The sequence below is a fragment of the Phacochoerus africanus genome, chromosome 2 (assembly GCF_016906955.1).
Source record: "Phacochoerus africanus isolate WHEZ1 chromosome 2, ROS_Pafr_v1, whole genome shotgun sequence".
Taxonomy (NCBI): domain Eukaryota; kingdom Metazoa; phylum Chordata; class Mammalia; order Artiodactyla; family Suidae; genus Phacochoerus; species Phacochoerus africanus.
The window spans coordinates 74,380,087-74,402,626 of NC_062545.1; the positions used below are offsets into that span (position 1 = coordinate 74,380,087).

General features: G+C 37.8%; 1 protein-coding gene across 2 annotated transcripts in view; it reads left to right on the plus strand.

The window, feature by feature from the left end:
- AFG1L (AFG1 like ATPase) overlaps positions 1-22,540 on the plus strand; it is a 223,129-nt gene that overhangs the window by 58,615 nt on the left and 141,974 nt on the right. For both annotated transcript variants that reach the window (XM_047762231.1, XM_047762239.1), the window contains 3 exons: positions 3,353-3,454; positions 4,572-4,702; positions 14,689-14,788. In XM_047762231.1, coding sequence (XP_047618187.1) covers positions 3,353-3,454; positions 4,572-4,702; positions 14,689-14,788 — 333 coding nt within the window. The remainder of the gene's footprint in view (positions 1-3,352; positions 3,455-4,571; positions 4,703-14,688; positions 14,789-22,540) is intronic.

Sequence of the window (22,540 nt, forward strand, 5' to 3'; positions counted from 1 at the left end):
GCACCTGCAGCATATGGAGGTTCTCAGGCTAGTGGTCGAATCAAAGCTACAGCTGCTGGCCTACACCACAGCCACGGTAACATCAGGTGCAAGCTGCATCTGCAACCTACGCCACAGCTCACAGTAACACCAGATCCTTAACCCATAGAGTGAGGCCAGGCATCAAACCTGCAACCTCATGGTTCCTAGTCGGATTGGTTCCTGCTGCGCCACGACGGGAACTCCTGGGAGGTCAATTTTAGAGTTATGTTGTCAAGTTATTCCTAAATTAATTTTGATTGGGATTGAACTTTGAAATAGTTTAGATAGCAAAAATATTTTCCATAATTGATTTTGTTTCTGAGTATTTTTAAACCTTTTGATAGACATGACCAAACTGGCTTTCAGAAATATGTCAGAGTGCTTATTTTCCTGTCTTTGCCAACATAAAATGATATATCATTGGTGTTTTAATTTGTATTTGTATTCCTTTTATTTCTAGCAGAGTTAAACTTAAAAAATATATATTTAAAGATATTTAGTTTTTGTGTGTCATTTGAATACTTAAGTTCTTTGCACATTAATCACCCTCCCCTCCGTTAATTCTATATTGTTCAGTATCCTTTCAGTTTCAGTGAAGGAAAAAAAAAAAAAAAGCCAGCTGAATTAACTGAACTAGAGATGGAATTATTTGTTGGTTTAATGGTTAAATCAAGTAGATCTGAACTTAAATGATAATTTAGGAGTCTTTTCTTCCCTCCATCCCTTTCTCTTCTCTATCACCTTTTGGTTCTACTTTCCTTATTGTTGGCTTCATTCTTGGTCATCATTTTTTTATGCTATAGGAAAGATGGCTCCTGGAATCTTCTAGATTGATCTCTTAAAAGGAGAAGGGGCCATTCTCATTTTCAGAATCCATATTAACTCCTCCTGGGGACTGCTGACCTAACTGGGTAATATCCCCACTGCAGGACCAACGACAGTGTATAGGGTTATGGGGTATTTTGATTGACCCAACTTGTGGTTGATACTACCCTCAAAGAAACATACTCAGTAGAGAAGTTTTCAGAAGGAAGATAGTTAAGACAGGAAAAAAAAAAGCTGTATATTTTAGTTTCCAAGAGCTCTTTGTATCTTAATGATATATAAGCTTATTTTCCCAAGTACCATGAGGACAAAGATTTTTGTCAGTTTATTTCATTGCCTTATCTTAAGTACCTAGAATATAGCCTCACACATGGTAAGCAATCAGTAAAAATATGTTGATTAAATAAGAATATTAATTTTATTTATGGTGATTTTGATATTCAGAAGGTTGGATTTCATGTGGCTAAATCTATCAGCTTTTTCCTTTGTAATTTCTTCTTTTTGCTTTTATTTCCTTTTCATATGATAGTTTTGTTATATTTTAAGCCCATTTTGGAAAAAGAGTTAGCACACAGATTATGCTCAAATATGTAGTGTTCACATTTTTGGTTAGACAATTTATAATTTTTTTTCTGGATATGTAAGTACACTATGCTTCATGCAGCAGAATTTGAAACTTTATTAATTTACTTCATTGTGTGAATGTAATAATATAAAATTTGCTGCCACTCACTGTATCAAGAGATTTGTACTGAATTTTTTTTGTTTGTTTTGTTTTGTTTTGTCTTTCTGCCTTTTCTAGGGCTGCTTCCCACGGCATATGGAGGTTCCCAGGCTAGGGGCCGAATCAGAGCTGTAGCCACTGGCCTACACCAGAGCCACAGCAACACGGGATCTGAGCCACGTCTGCGACCTACACCACAGCTCACGGCAACACTGGATCCTTAACCCACTGAGCAAGGCCAGGGATTGAACCTGCAACTTCATGGTTCCTAGTCAGATTCGTTAACCACTGTGCCACGACGGGAACTCCTGTACTGAATATTTTGCAAAAATTGCTTTTCAATCTAAATGATCTCCTTGTTAAAAAATCTGTTTGATGAATTTTAATTTTCATAAACAAAAAACTTTCTGACAATTCAAATGGTATGGACCCAAAGTCATCTGATGGAGTGGAGGAAGGCTCAATAGATTTAAAACTCAAATAATTTTCCTCAGCTGCCTTCAAGGTTAGTAATTGCTCCTGTGAAGAGAGCCTGGCCACTGTGGTGGGGTGGTTGTTGAGGAAGCAGTGAGAATGAAAGACAGTACCAACATCCCCTAGCCTGCCTGCCTGGGAATGCCAGGTATGAGCCAAGCTTGACTACTGCCAGCATCCCGAAGCTTTGGGCTTTCTGCAAGGGAATAGGCTTCCTGCGTGTGCCTTATTAAATGCTTAGGCTCTTGACTCTTCAATTACTAATGCAATCATAGTGATTAAAAGTTTCAGAGTGCTGAAAATTAGATACTTTAATTTTAAGGGTTAACTGTATCTGAATTTTCTCAGGTAGGCCTCATTTTGAAAGCCTATATTCTCAGCTTTTTTAAAAAAAGTGTTATAGGAGTTCCCTTGCGGGTCAGTGGGTTAAGGATCCAGCATTGTCACTGTTGTGGCTCTAGTTACTGCTGTGGCATGGGTTTGATCACTGGCCCAGGAATTTTTCCATGCTGCAGGCATGGCCAAAAAATAGGGTTATAATTGGCAATCCAACAGCTCTAATCTACATCTCTTATTTAGTTTCAGTATTTATGTTAGACGCTAATCTGTTTTCTTATTTTTCACTTTTGAATTTTCCCATAGTGCCTAAGACAGTTCCTCATGCTTAGTAATGGCCCAATCCATGTTTATTTAATTACTAAGTTATTTTATTCATATTGGTGCTTTTTGGAAGAGAGACTGAAGAATGAATAATCCGTAAATCTTGCCAATTTGTGAACGTAGTTTTTTGTTTTTGTTTTTGTTTTTGGTGTTTTTAGGGCTGCACCCACGGCACATGGAAGTTTCCAGGCTAGGGGTTGAATCAGAGCTGTAGCCGCTAGCCTGCACCACAGCCACAGCAACGTCAGATCTGAGCTGTGTCTGCTACCTTCACCACAGCTCATGGCAACGCCGGATCCTTAACCCACTGAGCGAGGCCAGGGATTGAAACTACATCCTCATGGGTACTAGTCAGATTCGTTTCTGCTGAACCACAAGGGGAACTCCATGAACATAGTTCTTAAGAGGACATAGTCTCTGTAATGTTAACTCTATGTTGTATTTCCTAAAAACAGGATTTTAGCAGAAAAGGGTAATATCAACATTTTATTTTTAACTAGTTTAACATAAAAAATAAACACTTTGAAAAAGTAACACAGTCTTAGGCTTTCCAGTAGCAGAGTGTGGTTTCATTATCCCAAATCTAATGAACAATTATTAGAGCAATCAGTACATACTGTTTAATAATATTCTTTTTTTTTTTTTAAGGTACAGGGAAAACAATGGTGATGGACATGTTTTATGCTTATGTGGAAATGGAGAAGAAAAAACGGGTTCACTTTCATGGTTTCATGCTAGATGTTCACAAAAGTAAGTTAATGGTCTGAAAGAAGTGATTTTATTTTATCTATTTTTTTCTTTTTATGGCCGCACATGTGGCATATGGAATTTCCTGGCCAGGGGTCAAATTGGAGCGGCAGCTGCAGCCTACACTGTAGCTTGCAGCAACACTGGATCTTTAACCCACTAAGTGAAGCCAGAGATCCAACCTACATCATCACAGATAGTGTTGGGTCCTTTAACCCGCTAGCCACAACAGGAACTCCCTGAAAGAAGTGATTTTGAAATGGGTAGACATTACCAAATAATTTTCCTCATTTTATAAAGTTCTTAATCTTTTACTCTTTTAAAACATTAGATTTTTGATGTAAGAAAAATTTTATTTGGTTTCATTTGTTCGGTGCTATATTGAAACGATTGGTACTGTGTCCAGATTTGGTCTTAAAGACAAATTCAGCGTTTCCAAATAAGAGAGTAGAGGTAACTGTGAAGGTCAGGCATTTTCTCTTTCTACTAAGGATGAATAAGAAATGTTAAAGCCTCACATATTTTATAGAGTTATTATTGGTTAGGCTCTTTCCTTTGTGTCACCTTTAGCATGAAGGCTTTCAGCTTATCCTTGTAAATATGTTTTATGGCTTTGTCATTGTTCTCATGTTATTTCATCTTTGCATTATTTGTTTACCTAGCTATGCTGTAACCTCCATAGGGCAGGAACATTGTATTTTTGTTCAAATACTTTTAGTACACACATAATGAATGAAGTGGGACTGGCTAGAAACAAGGGAACATCCTGCTTAGATATGCTAGACATAGAGGAGGATCACCTTCTGTGCCTGTGCCCCTGAAATCCTCAGGGCGGAGATCCATCAGTCAGCATCTAGTCATCTAGTCTATCATCTCTCAAGTGATTGAAAAATGGAGATGGAATGACCACAAAACGTCCTTGCAACCATGAGACTATAGTAATATGTGAACAATTTACGTTGAGGTAGAGAAAATGCAACTAACCTCAATAATCGTATTTGTTTCTGGAATTTAAACTTCATTTTTATGTTCACACTAATGTTTCATATACATATTAAAAATTTATTGTGGTTGTCTAAAATATACTACTAATACGGCATTTGGTTTAATTTCATTTAAGGAATACACCGCCTTAAACAGAGTTTGCCGAAAAGGAAACCAGGATTCATGGCTAAATCATATGATCCGATAGCTCCCATAGCTGAAGAAATCAGTGAAGAAGCATGTCTCTTATGTTTTGATGAATTTCAGGTAAGGTAGAGATGTTTCATAAGTGTAGAATTATATACTGAATGAAGTATGAGTATTTAAATTCTATTTTATAAATTGATTTAATACATTATCTGTTATGACTTTAATTTTATTATGTAGTCCAGAGGTTGGCAAACCATGGTCTGCACAAGACAGATCTGGCCCATTTGCTTTTGTATGGCTCATGAGAGAAGAAAGATTTCTATATTTTTAAAGGGTCATTTAAAAAAGAGAAAGAAAATGCAATAGACATCATATATGACTTGAAAAGCCTAAAATATTTGCTATTCAGCCTTTTATAGGAAAAGTTTGCCTACTACTACATTCTCATCAGTGGATTCACATTTCCCCTACACTATGATGGAGATGATATAATGATTACAAAATAACGTCTTTAAAGATGTTTGAGTTTTTAAGTGTTAGGTAAAAAACGAATGATTTCCATATCTCATTAAGCCTCACACCTTATCTGTGATGAAGAGAGGGAACTGCCCTAGTTGAAATTTTAAAGATTATTCTAGTTTTAGGATTTGAAATTGTGCATTTAACCTGGTAGTAAGTTATCTCCTGATCTTTATTTCTTATGAGAGCAAATATCACATCAAGGCAAACACTATGTGTTACGCTTTTTCTGTATCCTAAGTCATGCCCTATGTTATAATAGTAATAATAATGATGATAAAAATTTAAAAAGATACTCTAGGTTAAGAATTACTTCCTCTTTATTTTACTGTTTTCTTTAGTAGTTCTCAAATGCAATAGCTGGTTTTTCCAAGATGCTTATCTTAAGAGCAGTTGATTATTGGACTGAAAATAGAAAAATCCACGAGTACTGAGTATAGCTTAAAAACGGCATCACACTCAAAGCTTTAAAAAAAAATATTTCTGGAGCTGAGTGCAGAAACTCATGTGTCTGACTGTCTAGCATAGAGGCCCAGAGAACAAGAGTAGGAAACTAACATGTTATATGCCTACTCTGAGGCAGACCCTGGGTGACTCATATATCTCATTTAAGCCTCACAAAATATTTGTAATGAAATGAGGAAATTTCCTTAGTTGAATTTTAAAGCTTCTTCCAATTTTAAGATTCTCTGAAATTAATGCATTTAAATTGGTAGTGAGTTCTTTCCTGTTCTTCTATGCTTAAAAAACTGAGTTAGTGGGAATATGATGTGGCCAGGATACCTTTATCCCAAATGAGGCACCTAGGTCTCTTCAAGCAAATCAATACACACAGCTAACAGTGGTCCTGATTTATGACAGAGGAGAAAGGAGAATTTTCAACAGGAAAGGCGTTGTACTGAATCATCTGGGAAGGAGGAATTTTTACGTCTTTCTCCCTTCGGTCATATCAAGACAGGCTGGCATTCACCCTTTGTATTCTAGAACTACAAAGGTCTTCAAAGGAAAGGCTCGTGGAGAAGAGATGTTCCTCTGCTCTTTTGAAAAGAGGTACACCAAGAACAACAAGTACTTCCAAAGAGAAGGGCCTCATTTAGTTCTAAAAATAACACAAGTGAACAGTTACTGGTCTTTACAATAAAAGTCAGTGATGAATCAGTGACGGCCATCTCTTTTGGTTTCTCATTATGAGTTTTTTAACCAAAATATCTCCAAAGAAAATTGAATTGACACAGTTAATTTTTTATCCATGTAGAAACCAAAGTTTTATTGAAACAGAGAAACAAGTGATGTGAACAAAGTACTATTTCTCTATGTTACTTTTTCTTTTGAGTTTATTTGTTTTTATTGAAGTATACTTGATTTACAATATTGTGTTAGTTTCAGGTATGTAGCACAGTGGTTCAGTTATATGTATATTCTTCAGATTCTCTTCCCTTATAGGTTATTAAAAAATGTTGAGTATAGTTCTCTGTGCTATATAGTAGGTCTTTGTTGGTTACCTATTTTATATATGGTAGTGTGTTTATGTTAATTTCCAACCTCCTAATTGATCTCTCCCCTTATCCCATATCAGCTTTCTTTTTAATTTTTTAAATTTTTAAAAAAATTTTTTTGTCTTTTTGCCATATCTTGGGCCGCTCCTGCGGCATATGGAGGTTCCCAGGCTAGGGGTCTAATCGGAGCTGTAGCCACCTGCCTACGCCAGAGCCACAGCAACGAGGGATCCGAGCGTCGTCTGCAACCTACACCACAGCTCACGGCAACGCCAGATCCTTAACCCACTGAGCAAGGGCAGGGACCGAACCCGCAACCTCATGGTTCCTAGTCAGATTCTTAACCACTGAGCCATGATGGGAACTCCTCTATATCAGCTTTCTTAAAACAAAATAAACTTTTAGATATATGACCCTTAATACAGTCTCCTTTTGCCACAGTGTTTAGATAGTTGACACAGTTAATTTTTTATCCAGGTATTGAAATTAAAATTTTAAAAGTATATTAATACCCAAGCTTTGTAAAATAATTCATGGTTTACAAAGTGTTTTTACATCTTTACTTCATTTAATTCTATGAAGTAGTTAATTTTATTTCTGTCATACATATAAGGAATATAAAGGCATCAGAATTTCCTAGGTATCATGTAAAAATCATTACCCATAACTTAAAAAAATATAATTTTTTAAAACATTTAGAGAAATGATTGACATGTTTCTGTAACTGAGGACCGCTAGCAAGACTGTTTAAGAAGTTTAGGAAAAGATATAAATCTGGTAGCACAAAGGAGATCCTAGAAGATTTATGGCAAGCAGGGCCAGATGACCCACTAGGCACAGTACGTACAGGGATGAGGGTCCATGATACTTGTGGGAGCCCACAAAAATATTTTAATTTATTTTAAAATTTGAAGAAGTGAATATATCAATAATGAATCCAGCCTATATCTGTTGGCCTCCGAATTACATTTGTCTTGTACCAACACACTTATAAAATATACTGTATGTATATATGTGTGTCTGGGTGTAAACTTTTAATTGCGTGTGGGGCTCATGAAGGTTAAAGGGCCCATGAAAGTTGTAACGCAGCCTTTATAATGAGGTCCTAACAGAAACCCATCTGGTTGCTCTGGCCATTCTCCCCGGAGTTCAGATTTCAGAAGATTGATACATAATTGGGAAGAAGGAAACAAAAGCAACTATGTATCAGGATGAGTGAAGTCTTGCAAGGGAAATGCAGGCAACAAAAAGGATTTATCAATTATTATTATTATTTTTTTTAAATTAACTCTTTATTTTTTTATTTATTTATTTTTGTCTGTTGTTGTTGTTGCTGCTATTTCTTGGGCCGCTCCCGCGGCATATGGAGGTTCCCAGGCTAGGGGTCGAATCGGAGCTGTAGCCACCGGCCTATGCCAGAGCCACAGCAACGCGGGATCCGAGCTGCGTCTGCAACCTACACCACAGCTCACGGCAACGCCGGATCGTTAACCCACTGAGCAAGGGCAGGGACCGAACCCGCAACCTCATGGTTCCTAGTCGGATTCGTTAACCACTGCGCCACAACGGGAACTCCGGATTTATCAATTATATTTAAAGATGTAATATATATATGTATATACATATAGAATATATAGCAAAATATAAAGGATGATTATATAGTAAGGAAGATTAACATTATAAAATGTTGCTTGTTAACAGTGAGGGAGTAGATGTGATGGAGCTGCCCATTATTGCCTGCTTTATCCAGAGCTGCTTTGATGAACAGTCACTCCTTTACTCATTCATCTCAGTTGTCTTTTTTGTTGTTGTTGTTTTGTCTTTCTAGGGCCACACCCACTGGCATATGGAGGTTCCCAGGCTAGGGGTCCAATCGGAGCTGTAGCCGCCGGCCTACGCCACAGCCACAGCAGCACAGGATCTGAGCCGAGTCTGCGGCCTACACCACAGCTCATGGCAACGCTGGATCCTTAACCCACTGAGCAAAGCCAGGGATGGAACCCACATCCTCATGGATACTAGTCGGGTTCGTTAACCTCTGAGCCATGACAGGAATTCCCCATCTCCATTTTCTCAAAGAGCCTTCTTCCATACCGCAGGACCCTATCTGTCCTACAATCAAATGGCCCATGTCTGGACATCTGGTCAATGAATAGCTAGTCCAGAAGCTTGTCAACAACCTTGAACTTGCATGGTATGGCCTGGAGATTGAGCCAATCATATACTTTTCATGTGTATTTGAACTAAAAGGCACAGAGGGAAGTTCTTACTTATTAAATGAGATAGGAACAAAGAGATATAGGAAGTAGCCGAATCACTTTAGGGGGAGGAGTCCTAGGGTGCACCTTAGACAGCTGCTGAGCTCTCCCCAGCTTTTGTAATCCCAGACCAATCTCTAGCTCTTCTTCCCAGGAGGTGCTCTCTGTGCTCTTCCATCCTGGAGTCCCAAGGATAAACCCTTTTTCTTTAGCTGAATCTCTTGTGCTTACTTCCTGCAAAGAGTTTTTGATGAGAGTGGAACTATTCAATTCAGATAGTTGCTCCTATCTTCCCTGTCAGGAAGGATTTCCGTCCAATCTAGAAAAGATAACATAAATAGAAGCACTGTGTGGAAATGTCACCTTCCTTAATATAAAATCTGTTACCTCCTGTGGAAGGAGAATTACCTGATAAACCAAAGCCCAAGAAAAGCAAAGAAATGAGGTATCTGTAGGATGCTTTTGGCTACAGGTAACAGAAAACCCTAACTTAAAAGGGCTAAAATTCTCAGGCAGGATGTATGATGCTGTGTAAAATGGTGTCATTCCCCTTGTTCAACCCCTCCTGCTTCCTCTCTGACCTTATCTCCTATGCTTTCAGACTCACTCAATGCTCCCTACTGTTTCCAATCCTATTTTCTTCATAGATTAGGGAACCATAGTTAATTGTGGGTGTTATACCAAATGCCTCTTTCTCAGCATTGCTCTGAAGAAAATAGTGCAGAGACAACAAAACAAGACTGAAATCAAAATTGATTGCTTTTATTTGATTGCAAATTTCAGTTCAATATTCTAGTATGTTAGAGATGCCTGAATGTCCTAGGATGAAAAATGTTAATAGTCTCGTCCCCCGTCCCCCCCCACTGCCCCCCTCCCCAGTCCTCTTGGAGTTTACCATTGTATGGAAGAAAAGACCAATTTTTGCATATACTCCTTGTTCAGAAGAGCCAGGGAAAGCCAGACTATAAGGGCAAGAATGTGTGCCCTAAGGGCAAGGTTATCACTGAGAGAGCCTAGATTTCTTAGTTTCAATATCCTGGAGTATCTTCTGCTGGTCTTAGAGAAGCTCCTCTTGCACACCACAGCTAGATTAATTACAAGTCCAGATCTCTACCTGTCCCCCCTTTTCTAAAATCTAAGAGGGTTAAAAGGATGCCCCAGAATATTGCTGCACCAGCACTCTGACCCTTCAGGATCCATAAGTTTAGAACAAACAAGATGAGCCTTTGTGCTGGATGCTCTTTTTGGATGGAATGGCCTCCCCCCACCAACATACCCATCAGAATAACTCTCACACTTCTTCAGATCTTTGCTCAGTCACCTCCTTAAAAAGGCCGATATGCTGTTTAAAATTGCATTTGCCATTTACCCCCACGCTTCTAATGCCCCTTACCCTCCTTTTCCCCATAACATATGTATTATTGTTATGTTTCCTGTTTATTATATATATTCCTCTATAGGAATGTAAACTTGAAGGCAGGAATCTTTGTTTCGCTAATTGATGTATTGCAAATACCTTGAACAGTATTTGAGAATGAATGAATGAACAATAATAATGAGTGAATAAATGAATGAATAAATCCTAGTACCAAGTGATAGCTGTTAGAGTAGTCCCCCAACTAGTTTCTACTTCCTGTTTTTATAATGGCCTGCATTTTTCTGTCAAAGTTGAATTATCTTATCATTTTTGTCTAATGAAAAATGGTTGATTTTTCCATATCTCTTTGTTTACTGTTAAAATCTCTCTTATGAACTGTTTGAATCAATGCCTATTTATTTATTGGAATCCTTGTATTTTATTAGCATTTCTGTAGTAATATTAGCTATTGTTTATTAAGTGCTTTTTATGCACCTATGTTCTTAACTGTTGCACTGTGCTATGTATCATTTCATCTACAGCTAAAATTCTATACAGCTATATTTAAATAATATGGACTTATACTAACATGCATAACATACATAGGTAATAGTCATAATTAACATTTCTTGAGGACTTACTGCATGTATCATAACAATTTTACAGGGTAGGCATTATTACTGCCTTTATTAGACTGATGAGGAAGTTAAGGGTCAGAGAGGTTGAGTAACTTGTCCATGGTCACACAGCTGGTAACTCAATGTGAGTCCACCATCACTGCTCTTATTAGAATTTCTAGTGGAAATAGCTCTGTTATATGTTCTCTTTGATATATGTCTTCTGGGTTTAAATATGTAGACCTAGAACTGAGTGGGCTTTTAGTAAATGTTTTATTTTTATTTTTTACTTTTTGTCTTTTTAGGGCTGCACCAGTGGCATATAGAAGTTACCAGGCTAGGGGTCTAATCAGAGTTGCAGCTACCAAGCAACACAAGATCCGAGCTGCGTCTGCGATTTACACTGCATCTCATGGCAACGCTGGGTCCTTAACCCACTGAGTGAGGCCGGGGATTGAGCTCACCATGGATACTAGTCAGGTTCTTTACCCATTGAGCCACAGCAGGAATTCCTTAGTAAATGTTTTAAAGATAGAACTTAAAAATTATTCTTTTTTTTTTTTTTTTGGTCCTTTTAGGGCCGCACCTGGGGCATATGGAGGTTCCCAGGCTATGGGTCAAACCGGAGCTGTAGCCTCTGGCCCACGCCAAAATCACAGCAACTCGGGATCCGAGCTGCATCTGCGACCTACACCACAGCTCACAGCAGCACCAGCTCCTTAGCCCACTGAGCAAGACCAGGGATCGAACCCGAGTCCTCATGGATGCTAGTCAGATTCGTTAACTGTTAACTGTTGGTTAATTCGTTAGCCATTAACTGGAGTTCCCGTTGTGGCTCAGCATAAACCAATCTGACTAGCATCATAGCATAATATTTATTTTACTAGGAAGATGAATGGGATTTATTGCTGCTTAAAAATGGGAATATATTATTTTTTTCTGTGCTCTTGAGTTTAGGGCATTTTTAAGATTATATTTTGGTAGCATTCAGATTACATTTATAGAATGTATTCCTCACTAGCTTGGTCGTCTTTACTAAGAATAGCATTTCAGTTTTACCTGTAATAAAGATACACTGTTCTTATCTTGTTTAGAAATTTGTCTAGATAGGATGTTTTTATGTGTTCTAATTGCTGAAATAAATGGTTTTCTTAAGGGTGTTCATTATATTCTCCTTTAATATTTGTATTTCTCATTAAACCAGTTATGATTCTGAAGATAGCAGAATACTGAAGGAAACTGAATTTTTAAAATATGTCATTTCTTTCTGTCTCTTTTTAGGGACACTGGATAGATGGTTTACTAGTATATTCCAAAAACAAAAATTCTGATGAACAGAATGTCATGCAAAATTCTCCTTTATAAGCTATCAGTATCATTTAAAAAATAGTTTTGACCATTTTTTATAAAACAGGAAAGCTATTAAGAACTGCTAATAAAAGATAGATGCTTATTTTTGTGCTAATACTAATTACCGATAATGCATGCTTATGTTTGTCATTCATTACATGGCACTGTACCAATCAGTAGATGACTGAGACTCAAGCACTTACACATGTAAATTAACAAGTAGATTTTTTTTTTTTTTACTTAAGTGAGTCATAATGGAAAGCAACTCTAGGTCATAAAAAATCTTTTCTCTTTAATGCTAATGAAATGTCTCCACTCTCTGTATTAGCAGACTACCCTTAGTGGTAATCTGTAGCCTTCTCTTTTGTTTCTGGTGGTAATGAAATGCTGGGTGCTGAAAAAGCTTGCTCTTCAAGAATGTGTGGCCAATTGTCTTCTGTTCACTTATACTGTAAAATTGCTGTTCCCCAGCAAAGCTGAACAAGTGCGGGTACAAGATCAAAAGAGTATACATTGGCACCCAACTACACCAAGTGACTCCTGCTTTATTAATTAGCCATCGCTTCGCCGAGTTAATTTACTCGGCTAGAGCAAAAACATTCCATAATACAAAAACAACAAATTATAATTCAACCACAGGTTTTATTGTTTGCTTTCTTCAACTTTCAGTTTAAACCTTTGCACTGTGTTATAAACGAAATGTCCCTTCACGTTTCTGAAACTTAGGGCACAAAAGCTCTAATTTTTTCAAGAACATCAATGAGATAGTTAAATGATCATTTTTATTCTCTAAAATTGGGTAATTTTAATTGATATCAGTCTTTTTAAAAGTCAGTGTATTGGGAATCTAATTTAAAAGTGCAGTTGCTTCTAAAATTTGCAAGCTTGTTCTGTCTTCTCATCAGAAATGCCACTGGTGTTTAAGCATTTGAAAAGGGCCTTCTCTGTGAGTGTTTTGGCGGAAGCAAAATTTGACAGTGATCCTAAGCTCCAAATTAAATAATATCAGTACCACTTTCCTTTTCATTTTAATCACCACTTTGTAAGTTCCTGAAGTCTTTTTAATTTAAGGAATCTTAGTAGTTTTTTAGCTAATGTTTTAAAGTTATAACCTGAGACAGAAAAAAAAATCTGCATATCCTCATATCCTGGTTTGGTTTGGTTTTGTTCAGGTGAGAAGGGAATAATTAAACTTTTGAGTAAAATGTCAGCTGAAGGAGAAAAGTGGTTTAGAGCTGTGTCATCCAGGTTGTTGTTGTTAGTTGTGTTATAACCACTTAGTTGGTAACTTAGTATTTTGATCTAATTTGAAAGAATTCTGCTAGTTTCTCTGTATGTTAACATGTTTAAAAATAACAGTGAGATATATTTTGTGATAAATTTTGTGGATATAAAATAAGTTTTATTGAGATTATCTAAAATGTGCTATTAAAGAAAGATGAAAACATTTTTACATGGGGAGTATCTAAAATCCATGTTATTATATTCATACAGGAAGGTGCAATGATTAATATCACCCTTCACTATATATTTGCTTTTGATGTCAGCTTCCTTCCCTCACTAATTTCTGTATTTCTTTGTGATTTTTAAAAGCTTTTTAAAAAGTTATCATTAAAATTACTTGTTAATTACGGATTTTAAAAATAATTTTAGAAAAGATCAGTGGTTATGTGTATCTCTGTAACTTGGAATAGTTTTATCTGCATTTTGCATTTCTGGTTTTGTGAGAAGCAATTTTTTTTTTAAAGCACTGTGTTAATCATTTTTGTAAAATTTTTTTTTTTTTTTGGTAGAAGGAATATTTGTGTTTGCAAAGGTTAGCAGAGCCTGGCTGTGCTGGAAGTGACTGCAGTGCCTTTTGATTATTCATGGACAGTAATAGAAGGCACTTAAAAAGAACAATGAAATTGCTTATTTTTGTGATGGGCCATCTGTTGAATTGTTTTGTGCAACAATTGCACAATAGTATCTATGTCATATCATTCTATTTTCAACAGCAGCTGATTATGTCTCACTGGCTACTTGTCCTTATTTCTGAAGTCCCATGACCATTTAAAGTCACCTTTTCAGGGACCTTTGCCAGAAAGGTATTAGAAATCTCAAACAGCCTGTGTATATATTTTTTTCTTTTTCTCTCTTTCTCCTCTTTTTTGGGGGAGGGAGGCTGTATGGGAGTCGGAAGAGGGAGTTGGCCATGTTAGTTCTAATTAATTAGACTTCCTAAATGTTAGGACAATTATCTATGTATTCCACCTGTAGTTCTATAAAAGAAGTTAACATAGAGTCATTTGATAATTTGTGTGGAAATGATAGGCTTGCAAAAAAGAAGAGTCAAATTTAAAAAACTACAGTCTTTCCTGCTTTTAATTATCTACTCCTTTCTTCATGATGATAATTAGAATTTTTCTCTTGGAATTTACTTCCATCGTAGAAAAAGATGAGCCATTAGCAAATTTGTTAGAGCAGAAGTGAAATTAAAATAAAACAAATGTGTTGCTGTCCATAGGTCACTGACATCGCTGATGCCATGATTCTGAAACAGCTTTTTGAAAATCTGTTCAAAAACGGGGTCGTCGTTGTGGCAACATCCAACAGGCCACCGGAAGGTAAAAACAAACATTGTGCTAGTCTTATCCAATTAGGTGAAAACTAACAAGCTTTTACAAATCCACAATTTTGTACTCATTTTATTGTGTTAATAAATCTGATGACTTTGCTTTTCATTAGTTTTATAGCCGACTTAATCTAAAAAATCAGTCAGTATTCGTATTTGATAAAGGTTTATATTCTTAGCAAGCTAAATCCAGATGATCTCCCATGTTTTATGCATTTGGAGTTTTTCTCTGAGTATTAGATGTGTCATATGCACATGTCAAAAAATGTAGGCCTTTCTAACTGCTTTTCATGGACCGTACGTAAGAAACTCAGTGAAATGAAAGACAAAACTCCTAACCGAATCTTGGAAAAAGACTTAAAACTTGCCTGCATAAGTAGTTTTTGATACTTGATTTGTCATTTCTAAAAAAGCACTTTTGGCTTATTAGGACATTATTTAATAATTCAAATACAAGAATATGTAGATAAAAACAATGTTTAAAATCTTCTCTCTTTTAGCCTCATGTGGTCAGTTGAAGGTTGAAGGAACCAAAAATAATATTTTATGCATTCTTAATGTGAACATCTGACTGGAATACTATTCTGCCAGTTATCTGCCTGGCTAAATCCTTACCTTTTTCAGGTCTGTGCTCAAAGGTTACTTTGCTAATGTAGCCTAGACTTATTTCCTTATTTGAATCTACAACCCATCCTTTTTTCCTGGCATTACTTTCTACCTGCTTATTTTTTTTCCTACAGCATTTATGGACCCACCACATAATTTACTTATTTACCATGTTTATAGTTCATTGTCTGTCCTCTTCCAGGATGCAAAAGCTTCATGAGGGCAGGTTAAGGATCTGTAATTATTGTGGGTTCCATCCCTGGCCAGGGAACTTCTACACGTTGCAGGTGTAGCCAAAAAAAAAAAAAAAAATCAACATAAATAAATATCGAACATTGTAGACAAACTAGCTGAAATGTAATTGGAAGAAAAAAGGATCAACTACACAAATACAGAAAGAGAGAGACCTAGTTTGACAGTAGCTCACATAGTAATATCTGGGTAAGGGAGTTCCCTTCATGGCGTGGCAGAAACAAATCCAACTAGAATCCATGAGGATGCAGGTACAATTCCTGGCCTCACTCAGTGGGTTGGGGATCTGGTGTTGCCGTGAACTGTGGTGTAGGTCGCAGACCTGGCTCAGATCCCACTGTTGCTGTGGCTGTGGTGTAGGCTGGCAGCTTTAGCTACTAATTTATGCAGATTTTTTTTTTTGCTTTTTAGGGCCACCCCTCCCCCCCCATATGTGGAAGTTCCCAGGCTAGGGGTTGAATTGGAGCAGGTTAAGGACCTGTAATTATTATGGGTTCGATCCCTGGCCAGGGAACTTCTACATGTTACAGGTGTAATATTAGATTATCGAGGGGGCCATGAGGCTTGACTCCACTCCAGCCGACTTGTTGATTTAATAGTAGCTTCAGTTTTACTTTTAGACATTCAAGGATAAATTATGTTCATAAAGAGCAAGGTGTGGAGTTTCCGTCGTAGCTCAGTGGAAGCGAATCTGACTAGTATCCATGAAGGTGAAGGTTCCATCCCTGGTCTTGCTCATTGGCTTATGGATCCGGTGTTGGCATGAGCTGTGGTATAGGTCACAGATGTGGCTTGGATCCCGTGTTGCTCTGGCTGTGGTGTAGGCCAGTGGCTACAGCTCTGATTCAACCCCTAGCCTGGGAACCTCCATATGCCACAGGTGCAGCCCTAAAAAGATAACTAACTAACTAACTAACTAACTAAAGAGCAAGGTTCTAGAACAAGCTTGGAGCAACCCCCTAAAAAAGACTGCTGAAAAAAAAAATTGTAGTTGGCTGCTCAAGCACAGTGTGGTAAACTGAGGAAGGACACCATAGGAGAGGTTAAGGAATACTCTGGAGCTCATAGCTTTGTAGGATTAAGCAAAGTCATAGGCCCATCAAAGTAGCACACAGAAATCCAAGGTGGAGCCATCCTTCTGGAGAAAAATGAAAGTCCAAGGTATGCAGAATTCCAAAAGTGGGCATGAGCTACAAACTTACAGAAAGCCTTTTCTAAATATCTATCTAAATGGGATGCTTAGCATACCCCAGGTTTTTTAGCCACAACAATCATCTTATTATTAGTTTAATATTTTAATATAAAGACAATGGTATGTGTATATACCATCTCCTGATAGTGTATGTATATATATATATAATTTCATGAGTGAGAAGACAAGACACAGATTATGTATGAATCTCAGGAAAAGGTAAACATATAGGACAAAGAAAGGGCCAGTGGTTGCCAGAAGCTGAAGTGGGGAGGTGTTGACTACAAGGGGCCATTCCAAGAGAATTTGGGAGGTTTTGGAACTGTTTTGTGTTCTGATTGTATTGATGATTCCATAGAACTGGACAACAAAAAAGTTAATTTTCCCGCATAGATTCAAAACAAATCACATGGATGGTAAGTGGCAGAACAGGGTTTAGAACGTAGGTTTTATGACCCTTTTGACACATTGTCCTCTGTCTCTCCTCCTTATTGGTCATCACTTATCTTTGTCTACCCTGCTCCACATATAATATCCTCTTTTCCAGTCATCAAAATACATTCAACTTTTTCTTTAGGTCATGGCTTTTAATCCACAGCTCCCACACGGTTGGTATTATTTTAAAAATAGCATCTACTGGAGTTCCCGTTGTGGTGCAGTGGTTAATGAGTCCGACTAGTAACCATGAGGTTGCGGGTTTGATCCCTGGCCTTGCTCAGTGGGTTAAGGATCTGGCGTTGCCATGTAGGTCGCACACGCGGCTCGGATCCCGAATTGCTGTGGCTCTGGCGTAGGCCGGTGGCTACAGCTCCGATTCAACCCCTAGCCTGGGAACCTCCATATGCTGCGGGAGCGGCCCTAGAAAAGGCAAAAAGACCAAAAAAAAAAAAAATAGCTTCTACTTATTCTCAGGGTGTTAATGAGAGGTGGGAGGAGAACCTTCCTGGTGGAGGGTTGAGGCAAAGCCCAGGGGATGGAGAGAGAATAGCTCATTTGAGGAACTGAAGGGTAGCTGCTGTGGCTGGAGTGCAGTGAAGGAGGGGAAGTAGGACTTAGGTACAAGAAGCATCTGGAGAAGTGAGAGATAGGACTTTATAAAGCAGAAATAAGGATTTTTGGATTTTATTCTAAAAGAAGTGGAAAGCCACTGTGGTGCTTTAGGCAGGGATTGGTAACATCAGATTTGGAATATCACTCTGGTTATAGTATGAAGAGTGGGTTATGGGCTTGGGTGCAGTAATATGATGGACTTGGACACCTATTAGGAGGCTTTTGCAGTATGCTGGGCAAGACATGATGATAACTTGGTATAAGACAGTGATTCTCAATGGGGAGGGTGCTGTTTTGTAAATCAGGGGATATTTGGCAATGTTTGGGATATCTTTGGTTGTCACAACCAAGCAGGATAGGGGGTGGGTGCTGCAACTGGCATCTAGTAGGTAGCAACCTGGAATTCTGCCAAAACATCCTGTAATGTACAAGGATACCCCAACAGAAGAGAAATATCTGGCCCCAAATATCAGTAGTTCTGAGGTTGAGAAGACCTGATACAGGGCGATGCCAGTGGATATAGAGAATATAGATTTGAAGTCTATCTAAGAAGTAAAATGGATAGCACTTGATTATAGGTTGGATACTGAGGAAAAGGGAAGGGATAGTTTTTAAATTTCTGGCTTGTACAACTAGATGGGTACTGGTGCCTTCATTCAATAAAGATAGAAAAATCTGGAGGTTACAAGCCCAGAAGATACTGCCCAATGGAGAAGAATGCCATATCCCCTCCCCCCACCTTGACTCTTTAGGCTCTTTGTTTAATCTCCTCCCACATCCATTCCTTCCATTTCTACTTATAATGCATCAGTTTTCCTGGGCAAGAATGGGGGTCGTTGGTAGAGATTTCAGTCATATCCTCATCTTTTGTCAGGTAATAACTTACTTGTTAGTTTATAGGCAAATACATTATTGATTTTTCATAGAAAATGATCAAACCGTTTAATAAATAATAACTTTGATAGAAAGTAATTGAGAGCCAAGTAAAAGCAATACTAGAATTTGGAAACTTAGGAGAGAAGGTATCTATGGAGGGGAGTGGTCTGGGAAAGTCCAGGAGAAGAAAAGAAAGGGAAGTAACACTTGGGGCAGTGAAGGGAATAAGGTACCAAAGAGTGACTGCATGTCCCTGTTTGTTTTCTAGTCCGTATTTCTAGGTCCTACCTTGCTTGGGTCTAAGGCTTCATCCTCTCTACACCATGTAGTTGTTAAAACTCTAAGCCAGTATTAGCTCATATTACTCCTTTAGCTTTTAGCTTCCTGTTTGTTTACTGGTCTGCAGGGATTTTACCACTTTCTTGAACACATTACAGAGAGAAAGATTTTAAGAACAGCTAGGTGAATAGGGAGGGGAATCACCACTCATCTTGATTATAGGGTTTCTCCAGGGTTAGTCATACCGCTTCTTTTTTTAAGGTTGTGTGAACAGAACCCTATATACCCTAATATGGGAGCAATAAGTAGGAAAGGGAAGTAGGTATTAGAAAATTCTGTTTTCTTTAAAAATCAAGAAAACATAGACTCTAATATGGAAGGTCTAAGCTGAGAGAAGACAGATTGAGTTGAAAACCATTGTACTAAGAAATCAGCTGAAATAAAAGAAAGCTAGATGAAATAAACAAATTTAATTAAATCAATTAAAATCAGCATTAGAAGCACTGAAGTGAATTGAAACTATAGGAGATGAAATCAGTGATGTAGGGAAACAGGTTAAGAAGCTCTGCCAGTGTGTAGAAAGAGAATAAAGAATAAAATGATAAAAAAAAAAGGTAAATAAATACCCTGGAGGAAAGGTGATCTTAATATGAAGTTAGTAAAAAGAAGGGTTTGAAATAAGAAAATTGATCATAATTGTGACTTGAGTATAAATTACTGCTTGCTTATATATTTGTAAATTTGTCCCCCATGGAGAAAGGGTTTACAGATCATGAATGACACAGTATCCTCATTTGTGGCACTGATAGCTAGGGAAAACAGTCCAAGTATTTTAGAATTTAAGATACACCTACTTTTCAAATTCCTAGAAAAGACAAGATCAAAGTAAAATTATTTCTTAAAGCAAAACGTAGAAAGCAGAAGAAACAGCAAAAAAAAAAAAAAAAGATATATGAATAAAAAGAAGAAATAAGATCAGGCATGACAATGACAGGAAATATAAATGAGTGATGTTCCTCTATTAAAAAACTTCTGGTGGGGTTGAGTAGGCTCTTAGCCAAATGACCTTCTTGATGTCAGTGATTTATACATATTGAACAAAATATATAATAACAACCATCCGAGAGTCCTAGGAGAGGGGACATAAAACTTGGAAGAGGATCCAAAATGGAGAGAATTTTCTGTCTGTTTGTTTTTTTTTTTTTTCTTTCCCTTCCTTCCTTCCTCCCTTCCTTCCTTCGCTCCTTCCTTCCTTTCCATTCTGTTCTGTTCCATTCCCTTCACTTCCTTTCTTACTCCCTCCTTTCCTCTCTTTTTTTTCTTTCTTTCTTATGGCCTCACCCAAGGTATATGGAAGTTCCCAGGCCAGGGACTGAACCTGAGCCTTGCTGCAGCTTATTTGCAGCTTGGCAACACTGGATCCTTTACCCCACGGTGCTGGGAAGGGGATCAAATCTATACCTCTGCAGGGATCCGAGCTGCTGCAGTTGGATTCTTAACCCATTGTCCCACGGTGGGAACTCCCTCTTTTTCTTTTTTTAAAATGGCTATCAGCTTTAAGACAAGTAAAGTCAGTGTTATAATGGGTGACTAAAGTGGTAAAAATCATAATTCTTCTGCCCAGAAGAACCAGATGACAGTTCAGGGCAAGCATTACTGCTGGGAAATATGCAAAATGAATCTCAGAAAGAACTAGATTGATATAGCCCCAAGTTCTGTGTATAATTCCTGTCCAAATCTCTGACTGACCTATGAACCATACGTTTGCAGGGTAAACCACAAGCTTCCTAAGAAAAGGATACTGAACTGAGATTTGAGTTTATGGTTTGAGTCTAGCCAAGGTAGTTTCCCACTAAAACAAAAATGGCAGCACTCTTAGAAAATGAAACTGAGTCCACAAGGTCTAGGATATCATCCCAAAGTGGAAAATGAAGAAAATATGACCTATCCTTAAGAGAAAAAAAATCAACAAAGACCAACTCCAACATGACCCAGATATTGGAATTAGCAGACAAGGACTTTAAAGCTGTAACTATAACTATAATTTGGAGGGAAATGAGGTAAAGAAAATATGTTCATAATGAACAAAAAATAGGAAATCTCAGCAGAGAGATAGAAATCATAAAATAGTACCAAATTTAAATTCTATATCTAAAAAAGACAGTATCTTAAATAAAAATTCACTTCATGTGCTTAATAGCAGAGTGGAGATAAGAGAACAAAGAGCCAGAGAACTTGAAATTATCCAAAGTGATGAGTAGAAAATGATAGAAATAAAGAAACAGAGACTTAAGAATTTGTAGACCCATAACAAGCCTTCTAACTTTTTTTTTTTTTTTTGCTTTTCATGTGTAATATGGAGGTGCCTAGTCTAGGGGTCAAATAGGAGCTGAAGTTGCCAGCCTATGTCACAGCCACAGCAACACCAGATCCAACTGTGTCTCTGACCTATACCATAGCTCATGGCAATGCCAGATTCTTAACCCACTGAATACCTAGCCCACATCATCATGGATACTGGTTGGGATCATTACCGCTGAGCCACAATGGGAACTCCCTAACATATTTCTAATTGGAATCCCAGAAGGCAAGGAGAGATAATGGGCAGAAAATCTTTTGAAGGAATATGAATGAAAATTTCCCAATCTGGAGTGAAGACATAAACCTACAGGTTCAAGATGCTCAACGAAATCCAACCTACCTAAAGAGACAAAAGACCTGTACTCTGAAAACTATAAGACACTGATGAAAGAAATCAAAGATGACACAAATAGATGGAAAGATATACCATGCTCGTGGATTGGAAGAGTTAATATTATCAAAATGGCTATACTACCTAAGGCAATATACAGATTCGGTGCAATCCCTATGAAATTACTAAGGACATTTTTCACAGAACTTGAACAAAATATTTTAAAGTTTGTTTGGAAGCGCAAAAGACCCAGAATAGCCAAAGGTATCCTGGAAAAGAAAAATGGAGGGTTGGGGATTAAGACGGTGGAATAGAAAGACTGGAGCTCAACTTCTCTCCTAAAAACAACAAAATTCACAAAGAAAGATTGAGCAATCTTCACCCAAATGGACCGGAAACCTTAAAAAGATATCCTACTCCAGAAGCAAAAGAGGAGGACACATCAAGAGGTAGGAGGGGTGATTTCATGATATAAACAACCCCATACCTCCTGGGTGGGAAGCTCCACAGACTGGAAACTAACTGGTTCACAGAGACTCACCTGCAGGAGTGAGAATTCTGAGCTCCACATCAAACTCTCACATGTGGGGATCTGGCACTGGAAGAAAGAGCCCCTGGAGCATCTGGCATTGAAGGCCAGTGGGGCTTGTGCACAGGAGCACCACGGGACTGGGGGAAATGGAGACCCCATTCTTAAAAGGTGCACACAGACTTTCATGTGCACTGGGTCCCAGGGCAAAGCAAAGTCTCCATAGGAATCTGGGTCAAACCTGACTGCAGTTCTTAGCAGACATCCT